This window comes from Lagopus leucura, unplaced genomic scaffold, assembly GCF_019238085.1.
Source record: "Lagopus leucura isolate 7727_CA_CO unplaced genomic scaffold, USGS_WTPT01 Super-Scaffold_100053, whole genome shotgun sequence".
Taxonomy (NCBI): domain Eukaryota; kingdom Metazoa; phylum Chordata; class Aves; order Galliformes; family Phasianidae; genus Lagopus; species Lagopus leucura.
Genome location: NW_024962299.1, coordinates 47,425 through 63,565, shown reverse-complemented (window position 1 = coordinate 63,565; position 16,141 = coordinate 47,425). Strand labels below are relative to the sequence as shown.

Sequence of the window (16,141 nt, the reverse complement as noted above, 5' to 3'; positions counted from 1 at the left end):
GCCGTTGACGGGGGTTGGGGGCTTCGGAGCTGTTGTCGTGGGCGCGTGGGCGACCCCGCCGCTGAAGAGGGGCGGAAGCTCGGAGCCGTGCCGGGAGCGGCGCTGTGAGATAGGAGCGTCGGGGGGTTACAGCCGCAGCTGCTGCTCGTGGGCTGCTCGGGGTCCAGCGTGGCTTTGGTTTATTATTATTCCGAACAATTTGAGAGAAACTAGAAAACTTCTGTTTGGCGTGACAGTTTGGAAAGGGGAGGTGCAATCACCTTAGAATCTGTCCCAGAAAGGTGTTGTACAACAACGTAGCAAGATTTGAGGGGACGGGCTTGTCACCGTGGTTGCATCCAGCGCAGAAGCTGCACTTGCAGCAGGTGCCATGTGGTCAGCAGATGAAATTGCTGAGTTATGTTATGAGCATTATAGGACCAAACTCCCTAAGCAGGGAAAGCCAGATCCAAGCAGAGAATGGACTTCGCTGGCAGCTGTGGTCAAAGTGGAATCTGCGGCTAATGGAGAGGGTTCTGCTGATGTGGGGAGCCTGCAGGGTGAGAACTGAGTTGTGCTTTGCAAGCTGAGGGGCAGTGGTGAATTTGCGATAATTCTTTTTTTTTTTTTTATCCTTCAGGATACCCATTTATTTATTTATTTTAAAATAACAAACACACCCTTTCCTGTCTCATTTCTTTCTATTGTGAAGTTCTTCTGGTAAGAGCTTTTACAATTTCTGTCTGGAAAAAGAGAGTTGCAGTGAAATATTGTTATTCAGACTGCAACTAAGAAGGTGAAAGCCTGCATTCAGCTATTTAGTAAGCGATGAAAGACTGGGCAGGTCCTAGATACCTGCAGTAAAAGCATTGGTGCACTGTGCTTTTTCTGCTGCTGTTGTTCCCCATCATCTTCTTTTCTTTAATTGGCACTTCAAAGTTGCTGTAATGCAGATTGTAACTCATACTTCTTTCTTAGACATATGAGGAGTCTTTTGCTGCTGCTCACTGCTTGTTGCCTAGTGTGTCATACCGATGCTAGTACCTGTACTTTGTGATCATGACACTGGTGGTTGTATCTACTGCGTTCAGTTCTGTAGTTGGAACATCTCGCTGCCTGCCTCCCTGTACGTTGCCCTACTGTACCCATTCAGTCTTCTGTACCGTTTTAACAAAATAACTGCATGAGAACAGTGCTTCTGGTGATAGTTGTCCAGTTTGTTTCTTTTTCAGTAACCAAGGAGGTTGTTGCTCTCGGAACTGGAACAAAATGTATTGGACTAAACAAAATGAGAAAAACTGGTAAGCATTATGTAAAATCCAAGACTACTTGTCTTAACTTCCTTCTTGGTGATGTCATAGAATCAATGAAGAATGTTCAAGGCATTGAAGTCAGTCTTCTGGATTGAAGCCAGAAGTATTAGGCAATATAATGCAGTCTTTATCCGTAGCAAGCAGACAGGAGTTTGACAAAATAGTGGCCTTAAACATTTGCTGCCTTGAAGGTGAATAAGCTTTGTGTGGAAAAGAGCAGTTTAGGTCCCAGATCTACTTACCCAAACATTTAATAGCTAAAAGCAGAACAAAACATAACTGAAGTTATTGTGCTTCTGTCACCTGGTGCAGTCTAGTTTTGTTGTTGTCCAGTGCGAAAGATACTTGCGGTGTTAAGGAAGGCATGGCACGAGAGGTACTAGCCAGCTCTTTCTTCTTTTCTATATATTCTATGACTCTGCAGTATCTGTATAAGACAGGTGGCATCCAGTAGCTACAATTTCCAATTGTCTGCGTAGTGCTACAGCAGCTATAACACTTGCCCAAAAGGAAAGTTATCTTAAATCTGGACTCCTCCGATTTTTATTTTTTAATCTGAAACTGTGTTGATACAAAACTAATATATATCCATAGTATGGATTTTGCCTGGTTCACTCAGAACACTAAGAAGGTCAAGTTATTGCCTTCCTTACTTCAATCTTTACTGCTAAGACTTCCCCTTGGGACTTGCTACAGACTGAAAGGGAGTTTTGATCTCCTTTTGTAGTGATTGGATGTTTAAAATAGGTTAGAATAACCTAATACCAATGTTAAACCCTTCAAATGCTAGCAAATCTGCTGAACCTTTCTCCTGTTCATTAATACTGTGTATTCTCATTTGGTTCTTGCATTAGGAGACATTCTGAATGACAGTCATGCAGAAATTGTGGCCAAAAGGAGCTTCCAGAGGTGAGACATGAATGAACATGTGCTCTTATTCAGTGCTGCTTGAGGTTGTTGTGATGTAAAAAAAACTTCTAACTTACGTCTGAAATAGCCAGAAATGACAGCTTCAGGAATGAGAATGCTTGTTTCTTCCTTGTTATTATAGAGACCCTTTACAAAGAAGTAGGATGTTATTTCATGTGATTTCAGTGTTGGCATTATGACTAGGCGTCGAAGGTAGCATTTCACTATTTCCACATACATTCCTATGTTTGCTTAGAATCACAGAATAGTTTCAGTTGGAAGGGATTTTTAAAGGTCATCTAGTCCAACTCCACTGCAATGAAAAGCTAGGTCAGGTTGCTCAGAGCCTGGTCCAGAGCTTTCTTCTTCAGTCTACCTCAAGCAGAAGGTTTTCCATCCCTTGGATCATTTTTGTGGCCCTCCTCTGCATGCACTAACAGGTCCATGTTTCTCCTGTGCCAAGGACTTCCCATCTGGATACACAACTCCAGGTGAGGTTTCATCAGTACAGGGTAGACGGACAGGACCACCTCCCTTGACCTGCTGGTCACAATTGTTTTGATGCACCCCGGGATACAGTTGACTTTCTGGGCTGCAAGGGCACATTGCTGGCTCATGTTCAGCTTCCACTTTGATTTTTTGAACTTAGTAAGGTTCGCTTGGACCCATTCCTTGTGCCTGTCTAGGTTCCCCTGAATGGCGTCCCTTCCCTTGGAGATGTCAGTCACACAGCTTGGTGTTATTTGCAAACTTGCTGAGGGTACACTCAATTCTGTTGTGTCATTGATGAAGATGTTAAAGAGCCCTCATCCCAGTACTGAGGGACACCACTTGTCACCAGTCTCCATGCAGACATTGAACCATTGAACACCACTCTCTGGGTGTGATCTCACAACCAGTTCCTTGTCAACTGAACAGTCCACCAATAAATACGTATCTTCCCAATATGGAGAGAAGAGTGTTATGGGCGGGTTATGTCAAATGCCTACTGAAGTCTAGATAGATGACATCAGTGGCTCTTCCCTTGGCATTAGTTGCATTATTAGATATCATAAAAAACAACAAGGCTGGTGAGGCAGGACCTGCTCTTGATGAAGTAATTCTGGTATCCTGTGTCATCTCCTTTTCTTCCACACTCCTTTGCATACCTTCCAGGGGGATCTGCTCAATGATATTTCCTGTGGAAAGCATAAGGAAGCTGGTTCAAGGAACTAAAGTGGCAGAAGCAAATATCTGACTTTCTGTGGTTTTTTGCTTCTAAACTGGTTCTTATAGAGTGTCAGGGCTGGTAATAAGTAGAGTGGTAGGAGTACGTCCTGTCTGTGCAATGTGAGGAGGTAGTTAACTGTTCTGAATTTAACCCTTTGAGCTCTCATTAAGGTTGTAGTGGTTTGCTTGTTTATGGAGTATGTCAGGATGCTCTCTGACTACAGAAGCATAACTGATTGGCTCCTCAAATACATGATCAGGAATGAGCAAACAGTACTGGACATACAAGTTTTGTCATTTTTACCATGCATCAAAAGTGAAATAAATGGTTCTTGGAAACTTTCTGTCTAACAGGTATCTTCTCCATCAAATGCGCCTGGCAACTTCCTACCAACAATGCAGCATCTTTATTCCAGGAACTGAAACTGGGAAATGGAAACTCAAGCCAAATATCGTATTTATTTTCTTCTGTAGTCATACCCCGTGTGAGTATTTAGGAGTGAACCAATTTCATGATTCCCAAGTGTAAGAAACAGAAAAGATTTTACTTTTTTCAGGCTTTCCGGAGTAAGAGTAAGGTGGTAGGTAGTTCATGTCAACGCTATCAGTACGTGCCCTGAGAGGTACTTGACTGGGCTTCCACAGATATGTTTGGCATTTTATTTCACTGGATATGATCCGTGAGAACTCATTAAACCCAATAAACTGCTCACTGTATGGTGGGATGTTTGGCTTCCAGTAATGAAAATGTTAGACATCCTGTCATATTTCTTGATCACTTTACTTTAAATGTTTTAAATTGTTTTTCTGGACTCAGATTCCTATGGGCAAAAAAAAAAAAAAGGGCATTTACTACAGTTCCTGTAAATAAATAAATACTCCTGTCCTGCTATGTCTCTCTACCCATCTTATGGAATGGAATGCATCCTTTTCTTTTGTTACAAAAGACACTCCTGGAGCGTTTGGAAAAAAAAACCAACAAAACTAATGAATGAAAAGAAACAAAAAACCATGGCACCGCAATGGAGATAAAGGCCTGTTGGCAAAACATAGGAATGCCACTTCTCAGCTGTTCAGATTCCTTGTGTGCTCTTTCAACCATTAGTCTGTTACCAAAGCAGAGTACTCTCTAAATGTCCCATCAGTATTTAACAGTGAGTTAGTACAGACACGTTACATTTTCGTAAATTTCATGTCATTGCTGGTATAGGCTGTAATTATTTTCTTCATTAATGCAAGATAAGAACAGAATCTACTATCTTCAAGTTTAATAGTAACTTCCTGACTTACTATCCTCACATGCTTCCCAGGTTTTTGGCTTTTTTTTTTTTTTTTTTTTTTTTTTTTTTTTTTTTCTTTAAACTCATCCTGGAATTTTGGTTTTGATCTTGTTTTAGTGATGTAAATTATGATTTCCATTCTAATTTGGTAGTGTTTTCTTTATTATTTTGGGGGTTGTATCATTTGGTTTTCCTGCGGATTTTTCACACTGATCATTGTATTACAGTAATTATAATTTTTTTTTGAGTACAAATTTGTGAAAACTAGTAGTAGCCATAACATTGCTTTGATCTGTTAAGCTCATATGAGACACCTGTTTGGCTAACTTTGATGTTCATTCTTCTCTAGGTGGTGATGCTTCTATTATTCCAATTAGAGGAACAGAGAACCATCTTTCTAAATCAGTGAATGGACGTGATGTAACTGGACAATCAGTGTTGTGCAGTAGTAACCATGATCATAGGGGCCCAGAAGATAAAAGGAAATCAGAGAAGATGGCAGGTAGTCATATAATCAAGAGAATGAAGAATGCTGATGGTGGATTTTTTTCCACAATCACTGAGGACGTGGCTATTCAGCAAGTATTTGTGGAACCAGAAAGCAGTGTGAGTCCAGAGTGCTGTGAATGTTCTGAAGAGATGCAAGCAGCTAACAAGAAGACCAGCATTGACAAACTGAAGGCAGTAGACGTTTATAGAACTGGAGCAAAATGTGTACCTGGAGAGCTGAGTGACACCCTAATACCTGGCATAGAGTATCACTGTGTAGGGTTATTACGGGTGAAGCCGGGTCGTGGGGATAGAACGTGCTCCATGTCCTGCAGTGATAAACTGGCTCGCTGGAATGTGTTGGGATGTCAAGGAGCCCTTCTGATGCATTTCCTGCAGTATCCAGTGTATTTGTCAGCAGTTATAGTGGGGAAGTGTCCATACAGCCAAGAAGCTATGCAGAGAGCAATTATTGAAAGGTATGCGCTCTACACTGGAAGTTGGGTAGCTTGTATAGAAATTGAGTTATGGAAGACAGCTTGTGCAGATATCCAAACTGAGCACCAGAGTCACTTGCAGAACGTGTGGACTTTGAATATTCACTTTTTAAGAAAGTAGCCCTGTGTAGATGACTTCTGCTGATCAAAGTACTGATTAGACTTGAAGGTGTACAAAACAATTCATTAGATTCAGGATCTGCTTGATTATTCCTTTGTGGAACATTGAGAGGTTGTTACCTGCCCGAGCTTTTCTAGAAGCAGAAAGTAAAGCCTGAAAGAACACAGGTTTGGGATATTTTTAGCATAGTAAAGTTGAATTTTTCTCACTGTCTTCCAGAATTTGTTTTCTCAAAGAAGGCCAAGCAGAGCTTGTAATTTATTCAGTTGCCTATACTCAGGATATTCTCAATAATCCTCCAAGTCCTCTTTTATAGAGATGAGTTGGTGAGCAAAAGCAGCTTTTGTCTCTTCTAGGTAACTGAATAGTAGAGTCCTCAATACATTCCTAAAATTGCAAATGGCTGAATAATGAATTCCTTGAATTAAATTAAACTCCCAAGTACTTCTGTCCTGAAGACAAGTCTGTAGAGTAACTGTTGTGTCACATTCTGAACCACTGAGCACCTAGAGAAAAGACCCGGTCAGCCCTGGGAGCACAGGTGAAGGCAGTTCAGCTGTGGGGCCAGAAGGACGGAGCCTGGCTGCAGCTCTTAGACCTCATTGAAGTGCCGACTGCCACTGGGGAAGGGGCTCTGGCTGGAGATGCCTCCTTGGTGAAGCTCTCCCCTGTGAACCTGGAATCTTCAGATACAGCGAGCAGTTTCTTCCCTTCCTTTATACCACCTCTATTGTGCCAGTCCTTTCATCATCAAACCTCTGTTGTGACGCCTTTCCCATTGTATTGATCTGTTCAGTTGCTACACAGTCTCACTAACAAGGCAATGAATGAGCACTTTGGTAGACTTTCTGCACACTTTCATATGTGGGTGTTTTAGGAAGGTGCTGGTTTTATGTTGCTTTTCAGAGTTTTCTTTGCTGAATTTAAAATAACATACTGAGGAATATTTTTTTGTTGGTTTCTGTTTTCACCATTTTGTTATTTAGTCCCAGGAGTAGAAAATAAATACTATGACTTTGCCACGTGACAACTCACCATGTAATTAATTTCATTTTTGTGAGTTTGCTGCTAATTTTTAAGAGCTCAGATGTTTAAAGGTTGCAGAAATAGTGCCTGACCAGCTACTTAATAAATACAGTCTGAAAACTGACTTTGCAAAGTACATCTGATAAGATGACCCTTAGCTTTAATTCATTTCTGCTTTATGTGAATACTACAATAGTTAAACATACACAATGTTTTTCCTCCTCAAGTGATTCACAGAATCACAAAATTGTATGGGTTAGATGGGACCTCTAGGGATCATCAAGTCCAACCCCAAATTCTAATAACATTTATTGAGTTCTTGTGAAGGTAACAATGCTGAGGTTGTATATGGAACTTTCTAGTCTTTGATTAAGAACCTTCAGGTTTGTAAAAATGTTGTTAATGTAGTGTGGTTGACTGTGTAAATAATTTCTGATTGTTTTTTTCATTTTGATTGCAGAATTATATTGCAGTTTTTATTTTGCCTGTCTTCTATGGATTTGTCCTAGCTTTCAACTGTATCTACATTAAAATTGGTTCATTGTAGTTTATGTAGGGTGGACAAGGTCTTACTAAACTATGTGGCTGTTTTTTTCATAGCCTAAACAGATACTGTTTAGAAGGGGGAAATGTCCCCAGATCTTCTTACCTCTGTTTTGCAGCTTGCATTCAGTTCTGTTTTAAAATGTAACGCATTTTAGATTGTGAAACTAAATTGTGCAGAATCTGCTTGTCCTGGAGTACAATTCTTTAAATTGCTTGCATTTCTCCATGTTTATTTAGGTGTCAGCACATCTCATTGTTACCAGATGGTTTTCGCACTCAGGAGGTTCAGTTGCTGCAGTCAGACCTTCAGTTTGAACATAGCCGTCAGGCCATCCAACAAGGTCTGATGAGCAGCAAAAGAAAACTGGTTCCCTGTAGCGCAGGTGAGTGAATGTGGACTGGTTGTGTAATGGTATGCAAAGGTTCGAATGTAAATTAGGTGGATTTGGTGATGTTCTGTAAAATGTGGCATCATTCACTGGCAGTGCTGGAGGCAAAGCGTGGTTTACAGCAGTAGACTAATTTGAAGGCAGCGCTGGAAAGTGCTTAGAGGAACGTAGAGGCAGAGCATGAGCTAAGAATTTGTAGGAATATATAATCTAAAGAAAGGCAAAAAATAACTAGCCAATTCAAAAATTTTGAGGGTGAAAAGAAAAATATTGAGACTTCTTGTTTTAATTAGTTTTACCTTCTTCTCGATCAATAGAAAATTTGCCATATTGAAGTGTGCTTTTAAACTCTCCAGAAATTTTTGAATGTAGAAGGAATGCAGGAGAGCATAGCATAAAGGTTTTATAAGTTTGTAAGTTTATTTATTTATAAGTTCTTTGAGATGTTGCCTTTTTTTTTTTTTTCTCATCGTAATGAATTAATGTGCAAATCACGTTGTAATTTAGCAGTGTGGTCTCGTTTTTGGTGGAGGAAGGAGGGGGGAGGGAACTGATTGTGTGTGTGAGGTTAAGCAGTTTTTCAAAACTTCAACTGCTATTGTACTTGGAGATACCCTGTGATTAGAACAGACCTGATGATAAAACAGCATAGAAATAAAGAGCTCCTGTGTGGAATTCACAGATGCCTAAATTTGTAATTACCTGTAGATGCCAATAAGGGAAAGATTTTTATACTGGGACTTGGGAAATAAAATCCATCATTGAAAAGTGGTGTGAATTAACTGAGCAAAAATAGTCTGTGGCAACCTGTGTCTAAATGTACTAAATTTAAAAAAAAAGTGTTGTTTTAGTATTTTTGTATGGTTACTTAGGTCACTATGTAAGGAGTTAGTGAATATTAAACTGTTTTGCATATATGAAATATACTAGATTGAGTTTTTCATAGCAATGAAAATCAAAATTAAATCTAAATTCATAGTTCTTAAGCTGGATATTGAGATGTGCTGGATAGGTACATTGCAGCTAGTATTTCTAAGAAGAACATCTTCAACTTAATATTTTGAAGTCTGCAATGTCTAGAAAGAAATGGGGAAAAATAGAGAAAGTTTTGAATTTCAAGTCAGTTTTAATCTACTTTCTGGAGTTTGGTATCCTCTAGACAACTTATTTTTTAGGTATTCTATACAGGGATTGTTCAATGTTTATGTATTTTATGTTATTTGACATTATGAAGGGATTTCACTTTTGTGGAGTACTGCAGCACTAAATCACCTAAGTCACAGCATAAGTACAATTTACATCAAGCAGAGCATAGCAACTGTAGCTGATAGCTGAATCACAATACATTACTGGTCTGCGTAATGTATAATGCTTTATATTATGTAGTTCTTGAGTATCTCGAATGGCAGGATGGCATCATAAGAGAAGCTGTGAAAATTCTCTTTAGACTTCATGTACATGCAGCTCTTTCACCCATTAGGAAGAGAGAGGAATGAGAGAATTTAGGGAGCAGAAATTATCTCAAGGCAGTAGATGTTGAAGATACTACTGTTCAGTTAGAGAGGGGCAGGCTGGGCATGTCAGTTTTGTTTCTGCAAACGTGCTTCTTCTGATGTTTGGTAGTTATTTATAAGGCTGTGAGGTAGGACATGCCAAGCTTCAGCCTGCAGAGCACTACAGGTTAAGATGGTAATCGGGTGTCAGGATAGGGGAAGAGCATAATGTTGTTGGCACTTGTTATCTCTTCCACCAAAGTATTTTTGTTTGACTATAAGCTAGTAACTTTTTTCACAGATGATGACTATGTACATTTGGTATGTGTCAATTATGACACATGAAGAGCAATTAAGAGGATACACAAAATAATAAGGAAAACAAAGGATGACTGGTAAAGGTATAAAGGTAGGCTGGTAGTTTGCAGACTGATGTGCAGCTGCCATCTAACTTGGAAGTTTCTTCATACTTTGTCTAGACTGGATGTACCAAAGAGAATAGAATCCCTCTAAAAAGGAGACAATGGTGAAGCTTTAGGCTGAATGTTTAAAGAGGCATGGATTCTTAAAGGAGCTGATGAAGATGAAGAGTGTGTGTGTATTTGTTTTTATTACTGTTTTTCTAATCGGAGTTTACCTGTGTACCCAAGAGAAACACAGTCCTCTTTCTATTTGTCTTAATTACTTTGGGAAAGTAGCGTGGTGTCATGTGAACTCAGAAAATTGAGGGAATGGTTAAGTCTTGTTTCTAAGAGTGTCTCCCTTGTTCTCAATCTTCTGTTCCCAGCTATCAGTTGGAGTGCAGTTCCAGAGAGACCTCTGGATGTCACCTCAGATGGCTTTCGGCAAGGAACTACAAAGAAGGGGATTGGAAGCTCTCAGAGCAGGTTTGAGAATACTGTGGTATCTGGATGCACATATTTTACCTTTTAGCCTCCCCTTTAGGTCACTGTGGTGTGTGATGCATTGTTGGAGCAGAAACTTAAGGAGTGGGAATAAGTAAATATTGTGTAAGGGAGGGAAAGTGAGAGGAACTCACTTTCTTTAAGGGCTTTAGGGGCTGAGAAGTTTCCTGTGTCTAGCTCGTCGCTGAGAAAAACATTAACAGTGTTGCTGTGGAACTGTGATAATTTTTTATTAAAAGACAGCTTATTTATTGACAAAGCTAGCAGAGCTTTTACTTTGTAACTTTTAGAGACTGAAGGAAGTGAGCCTGTTGCAGGACTTATTTAGTTGTTGCAGATTTCTCTTTCTGTAAGAGCTTTTGTAGTAAAAGGTACAAATAAGGAATTTATAGACTTACTAGAGGGGGGTTGCTTAATAATAAACATTTTGTATTTCTATCCTCATTTCTTCTTCAAGGAATCTCAGAGTGATTGGTGGAAAATGTTGCTTGTTGGTCTGTTTTCCTCCATGTGAAATACTAGATAATTACTAGATAATGCTAAATGTTCTCTGCAAACTGTCAGAGTGCTACCTGGGACAGTTGGGATAATTCAGCTTTTTTTTGTGTAACATCTAAATCAAGAGTTTAAAAAAAAAAAAAAAAATTAGTGGGCAGCTCAGATGGGGTGGGAAGAGTGAAGGGGGGGGAGATTCAGCTGTGATATCTCCAGCTCATTTTAGGATTGGGCAGAGGCATTTTGCCCTGACAGGGCTGACACTGAAGGAACTAATAAGTGAAAGTGCATTTCTTATCTTGTTGTTTTTTTTTTTTTTCCCATCAGATCAAAGATCTGTAAAGTGGAACTCTTCCATGAATTCCAAAAGCTGGTGACAAGCATTTCAAAGGAGAACTTACCAGACACTCTCCGGTAAATGCATTCTCATAATATCTTTAAGAGTGAGAAGTTATTTTCATGAGGTTCAGGAACACTGCTGATCCCAGGCTCTGCCAATCAGTGTCACCTGAGATAAATCTACTGTTAAAATTTGAGACTTGAATAATATGTCATATCCCTGATGGGTTAGGAAGTCTTTTTGTTTTAAAATACCTTGTTGGATAAACAGCTCATGTATTAATGAGAGAAAAGAAGTTGCAGGTTGTTTTGGTGTGAAGGCTTACTGTTTTTGAACTGATGTGTTCTTTTTCTGATCACAGAGCCTTGTCATTCTCTAGATGTGCTGTTTTCTGGACCCCTCTGTAAGCCTTTCCAATCTGTTATCTTGGCAGAATTTTTTTTTCCCCTTGAGTCGAAGCAATCTTGTCCAATGTCAGTGAGCAACTGGGAGAAGGGGAGCAAAGAGGGAGGTGAGAGGAAGGAGGTAGGATTTTCTGGAAGGGTGAGCTGCTACCACTTACCTTCAGCATGGGATTCAAAGCCTCTGTACTCAAATGGTTCTGTGATTATTGATATCTCACTGGTGTTTAAGCAATTATATTAGATGCCATCTCTTTCTCCTTCCTAATAAGAGTTTGAATAAAATTTTTTTAGTCAAATATATGCGAAAATCTTTGTTCATCAAAGCGTGTGATGGAGCAGGAGCTAGTGAGATGAGATAAAGCTGGAGCAAATAAAAGAACCCATGCAAAATAAATAAAAATAGAAGGTATGTGTGACTGGGAGCAGGGGAAATAGGCCATCTCTTCCTTTCATTGGCACTAAGACACTAGGGAAGATAAACTCAGCCATAGTAAGTGCACCCTCAATCTTTAATTATTAGGTTTTACTTGGTTTTAAGTTTTGTGAATTACAGATTGCAGTTATCTTCTGTGTCTTTATTTAAAAGCTTCAATGTCAACATGACCTATGTTGTTGAAATGGTTTTAATGATGCTGTGTGGAGAGGCACATTTTCTTCTTAATTCAGTTTAAAATTATCACTCTCCTTTGCAAAGAAGTTGCTTGTGGCTTACATCACTGTTTTCTGCCAACATAGCATGACCTGATTCATTGTTGAGTAGCTGACTCCTTGTGCTGATCACGTGCTCCTTACATAAAGTCACTTCACCTCAGGCCTCTTCTTGAGTTCAATGGCTTTGTAATTTCCTTTGGCATTTTTGTCCTTTATTATTTTTCTGTCTTGTCTTCTGATGAAGTGCAGATGACTTGCACATGTGGCATTATTTTTAGGCTGCACAGGCTCTGTTTGTACAGTAGAGGTGCTAGCTCACCACCCAACTTGTCCAGTTGCTTTTTTTTTTTTTTTTTTTTTTTTTTCAGGACTTCATTTAACTCTTCTCTAATTTACTTTTGTTCACTGCTAAGATACTGGGGCAGTTAAAGCTTTGCAGTGAACTAATGTAGGTGATTATGATGATATTTTCTTTTCTTTTTTCCTATATGTAAATCTGCTTCTGCTTTTTTGTCCCTCTCTCTGATTCTTCACATCTCTTCTGCAGCCAGACTGCTGCCTCATTCAGTTCTCTTATTGGTTCCATCTCACCTGCTGCATCACTTTCATGTTATCATTCCTTTGATAATGAGTATGGAAAAATGTGGTCAGAATGTGTCATGAGGAGCAACTCAGTTTTCTTCTTACTTTCTACTGTAATATTTTCATGAAGGAGGTCAATTGGAATAATTAAGTTAGACAAATCCCTTATGTGTTTTATTTAAATTGGGTCAGACTGCTGGATGTGTACTGAAGAACCATTTAGTTGCCAGCAGATTTAGGAAAGAAAAAAAAATAGAACAAAACAGCATTCAGGGAAATGAGGTAGGCATCAATCTTTATCTTGGTTTAGCAACTGACTGAAAAATGTCTGTGTAATGCATATGTACGTATGTGTATATGTCTGTATGCATCAGCATCTACAGTAAATGCAAGGAAAATAGGTGTTTCACCTTTAACAAGATTAAGTTAGCTCAAAAATCTGTGTACTGTAATTCTTTTTTGATCTTTGACCATGCTAGAATGTACAGGTAACTGTTCTGAAGATGTAAACAACATCTGACACCAGCTATTCTAGAGTAAAGGACAAATACAAGTCATGGCCTGAATTTACAATGAAGGACAGCATCAAAATCTTAAACATCTTAGAAGCACTTTAAGTGTAGGAAGTGTGGTAGTATAATGATTTCTTCCCAAAGAATGCGTCGGTCATCATCCTGGAGTATAAGCACACAACTCCTGATCGGAACTGGTTAAGGTCCACAGTCCTTGGAGCTGTGTTGTTTCCTGAGCTCTGCTTATGCAGATAATTGCTGGTCTTTTAGCTCTTCAGTGATGCCCTTGAAGCACAGTTTGTGCAGGCAGGTTTGTCAGAGTGCATACAAGAGAAGCTGTGGATGCCCCATCCCTGGGAGTGTTCAAGGCCAGGCTGGATGGAGCCGTGGCAGCCTGCTCTAGTGGAAGAGGGCTGTAACTTAGATAATCCCTTCCAACCCAAATCATTCTATGATCTGTACGTCTCCTATGTTCAGCAGTGGCACATAGGCAAGTTCACAGCCTTCCATTTTCCAGCCCTAGGGTCTTTAGGATAGGTAATATATCATGGTTTGCTGTGCGTATCACACTGTTATAACAGAAGGCTGAAAGACTGAATTATAGTTTCTGGTCAATCTGCTGGTGTTTTGGGTGGTGGTGGTGACTGTGGTGCTTTAAAGCATGAAAACTTTTTCTGGAGCCTAGTGCCCTGCTCCACAGACCTCTTGCATTAGGCTTCCTTATAGCAGTTTGGCTCCTCTTTCTTGAGGAAGGTCGTGTTGCCCATGATATCCCCTTCATATTGGGTTGAATTTATAAACATTTTGTCTCATGCAGCTGATGCCATTCAGCAAAGGGAGAAGAGGCTGGGAAAAGTGCAAGGAAATGAAAGAAGTCCTGATGAAACTGTTTTAGAGGTGTTTGTGTTCTCTTTTCTCACTAGTGATCAGATACCATGAACTTGTAATTCTGTCTTCTGAAAATTGATGCATTCAGCAGAGTAACTAGTGGTTCTGAGATTGCAGGGAGTGTATGCTACATGAGGAAGGGGAGCAGAGCACCAAGACTGAGCCTCTTACGCTTTAAGGAGATGATTTGGTGTGTGTGTGTGTGTGTGTGTATTTAACTTTAATCTCGCTCTTTCCCATTATTTTACGTTGGAAGATTCTTCTTCCCTATCCCCTTCCCTGCCAACCAGCAATCACAGCTGTTCTAGCAAAATATTAAAGCTCCCATCTTTATCCACCTTTTCTACTTTGCATCAGCATTTCTTATTACCATGAAAGTTCTCTGTAATATATTGTCACAAAGGCACTGGTAACTTCTGCTGCTGAAGAGTGTGTATGAAGCATGACAGACAAGTTTTTTTTCTTGTATAAGAATCCTGACAGTGTCTGAAAACACTGGTTTCCTAAAGGCCTTGGTCTCTCTAGGTTTCCCTAGTGACATGCAGAATCAAACTCTGTAACCCAAGTAAGATTACAAAGCAGGTACAGTTTATTCAGAAGACTAAAAGAACAGGAAAATTTCATTTAGTGGCATGGAAAAGCTCATAGGACATTATCGTGTTCTTTCATGTTTGGTTGCTTTTTTCATTTTGTGACAATATATCTAAAAGAGTAGTATAAGAATTGTCATTGCTGTGTGTTTTTTGTCAGGATGAAGACTCTGGAAACCTACTTGGACTATAAGGAAGCTGCATTAAATTATCAAGAAGCCTGGAAGGCACTACGTAGCCAGGCACTGCTGGGCTGGATCAAGAATGCCCGGGAGTATCTGCTCTTCACATGAGAATAAAAGCAGCTATGTAAATCCAGCAGTAAGCCGTGGAACACAGCAGATACCTCTGCTGGTTGAGGGATGCAAAAAATATCCTCTAGTTCCTATGCCAAAGGAAGACAGAACTGAAAAGGGAAGCGATTTAGAGAACTCATTGTTTTGATTGATCTGAAGCCTCCTTTTTATTAAATATAGGAAAGGATCATTGCATACTTAATTCTGAGCTGCATGAAACAATTCAAAACAAAGGAAACTGTTTCTTGGTATTATAATCTATCAGAGTCCACTATAATGGAAGTAACATTAACTAAAATTGGAGCAGTGCTATGGAAGAGGCTGCTGCTGTGAAACTTCAGTGCTTGTTTTTCTTCTACTTTTCATAACACTGAGGTTGTTCTTGTGATGCTGGGACAACCTAATGTATAGTAAGTTGTATATTTTATAACTCTTGTCTTTCCTTGTGTGGAAGAATTTTCTGTCCCTCCAGGCCCATTGCTCCTAACTGGAAGTAGTTGTTTTCAGGGGTCTTCCTCTGGAAGTCCTTTGTATCAGCTACTGTTGTGACAAGGACCCAGAGCAGAAGCAAAAGAGCGCTGGGGATAAAGCTGTCAAATAACACTGTTCATGGTATTCTGTGCATGTCTCATGATTTCAGTACTACACCACGTGCCCTTCATTTGTTGTGCTTCTGTGTACAGGAAAGACACTTCCTAATTCTGTGCAGTTCCAGGCAAACATTTACATACACTTCGGTGTTTCAAGCATGGGTCGTTCTTGCTTTTTGTTTTTCCTCCTCCAGTGATACTTCATTAAAAGCAGAAACGCCTTAGTGATTTATGTCAGTGTTTCCTGGTAAATGTTTGTTAAAAAGCCCCACCAAGGTGGGGACAGCAAGTAGTCTCTGGCAATCTTTTCCTTTATGCTTGATTAACAACTAACATCTGAATGGTAGAACAATCCACATTGCTTGCCTGGGGGAGGATGAATGGGTAATTCTCAAACTTTGTCCAAATTATTGCCGTCTGTGAGCAAGTTCAGGACTGCATAACTGATACTGAGCATACTTTCTGTGCCTTTTCTCTTGTAACTTATTATTCCTAATATTTGGACAATGCAGTGGTGAGGTGAAAGAAGTAATTAATTTACAACTTAAAAATTGTTTAGTTATTGGAGTGTTTTGTTCTTTAGTGTTTTAACTGTTTTGTATTTGAAAAATGGGCACAGCAGTTCTCAAATCAGCTT

General features: G+C 39.6%; 1 protein-coding gene across 1 annotated transcript; it reads left to right on the top strand.

Annotated features, from left to right (window-relative positions):
• Nucleotides 1-5: 5 nt before the first annotated feature.
• Nucleotides 6-15,522, top strand: ADAT1 (adenosine deaminase tRNA specific 1). The gene is made up of 9 exons (XM_042885932.1): nucleotides 6-539; nucleotides 1,212-1,280; nucleotides 2,147-2,201; nucleotides 3,765-3,895; nucleotides 5,040-5,658; nucleotides 7,607-7,752; nucleotides 10,039-10,138; nucleotides 10,979-11,065; nucleotides 14,779-15,522. Exons 1-9 carry the CDS (start codon nucleotides 371-373, stop codon nucleotides 14,909-14,911), a joined length of 1,509 nt encoding a protein of 502 aa, XP_042741866.1. The 5' UTR covers nucleotides 6-370; the 3' UTR covers nucleotides 14,912-15,522.
• The last annotated feature ends 619 nt before the right edge of the window (nucleotides 15,523-16,141 follow it).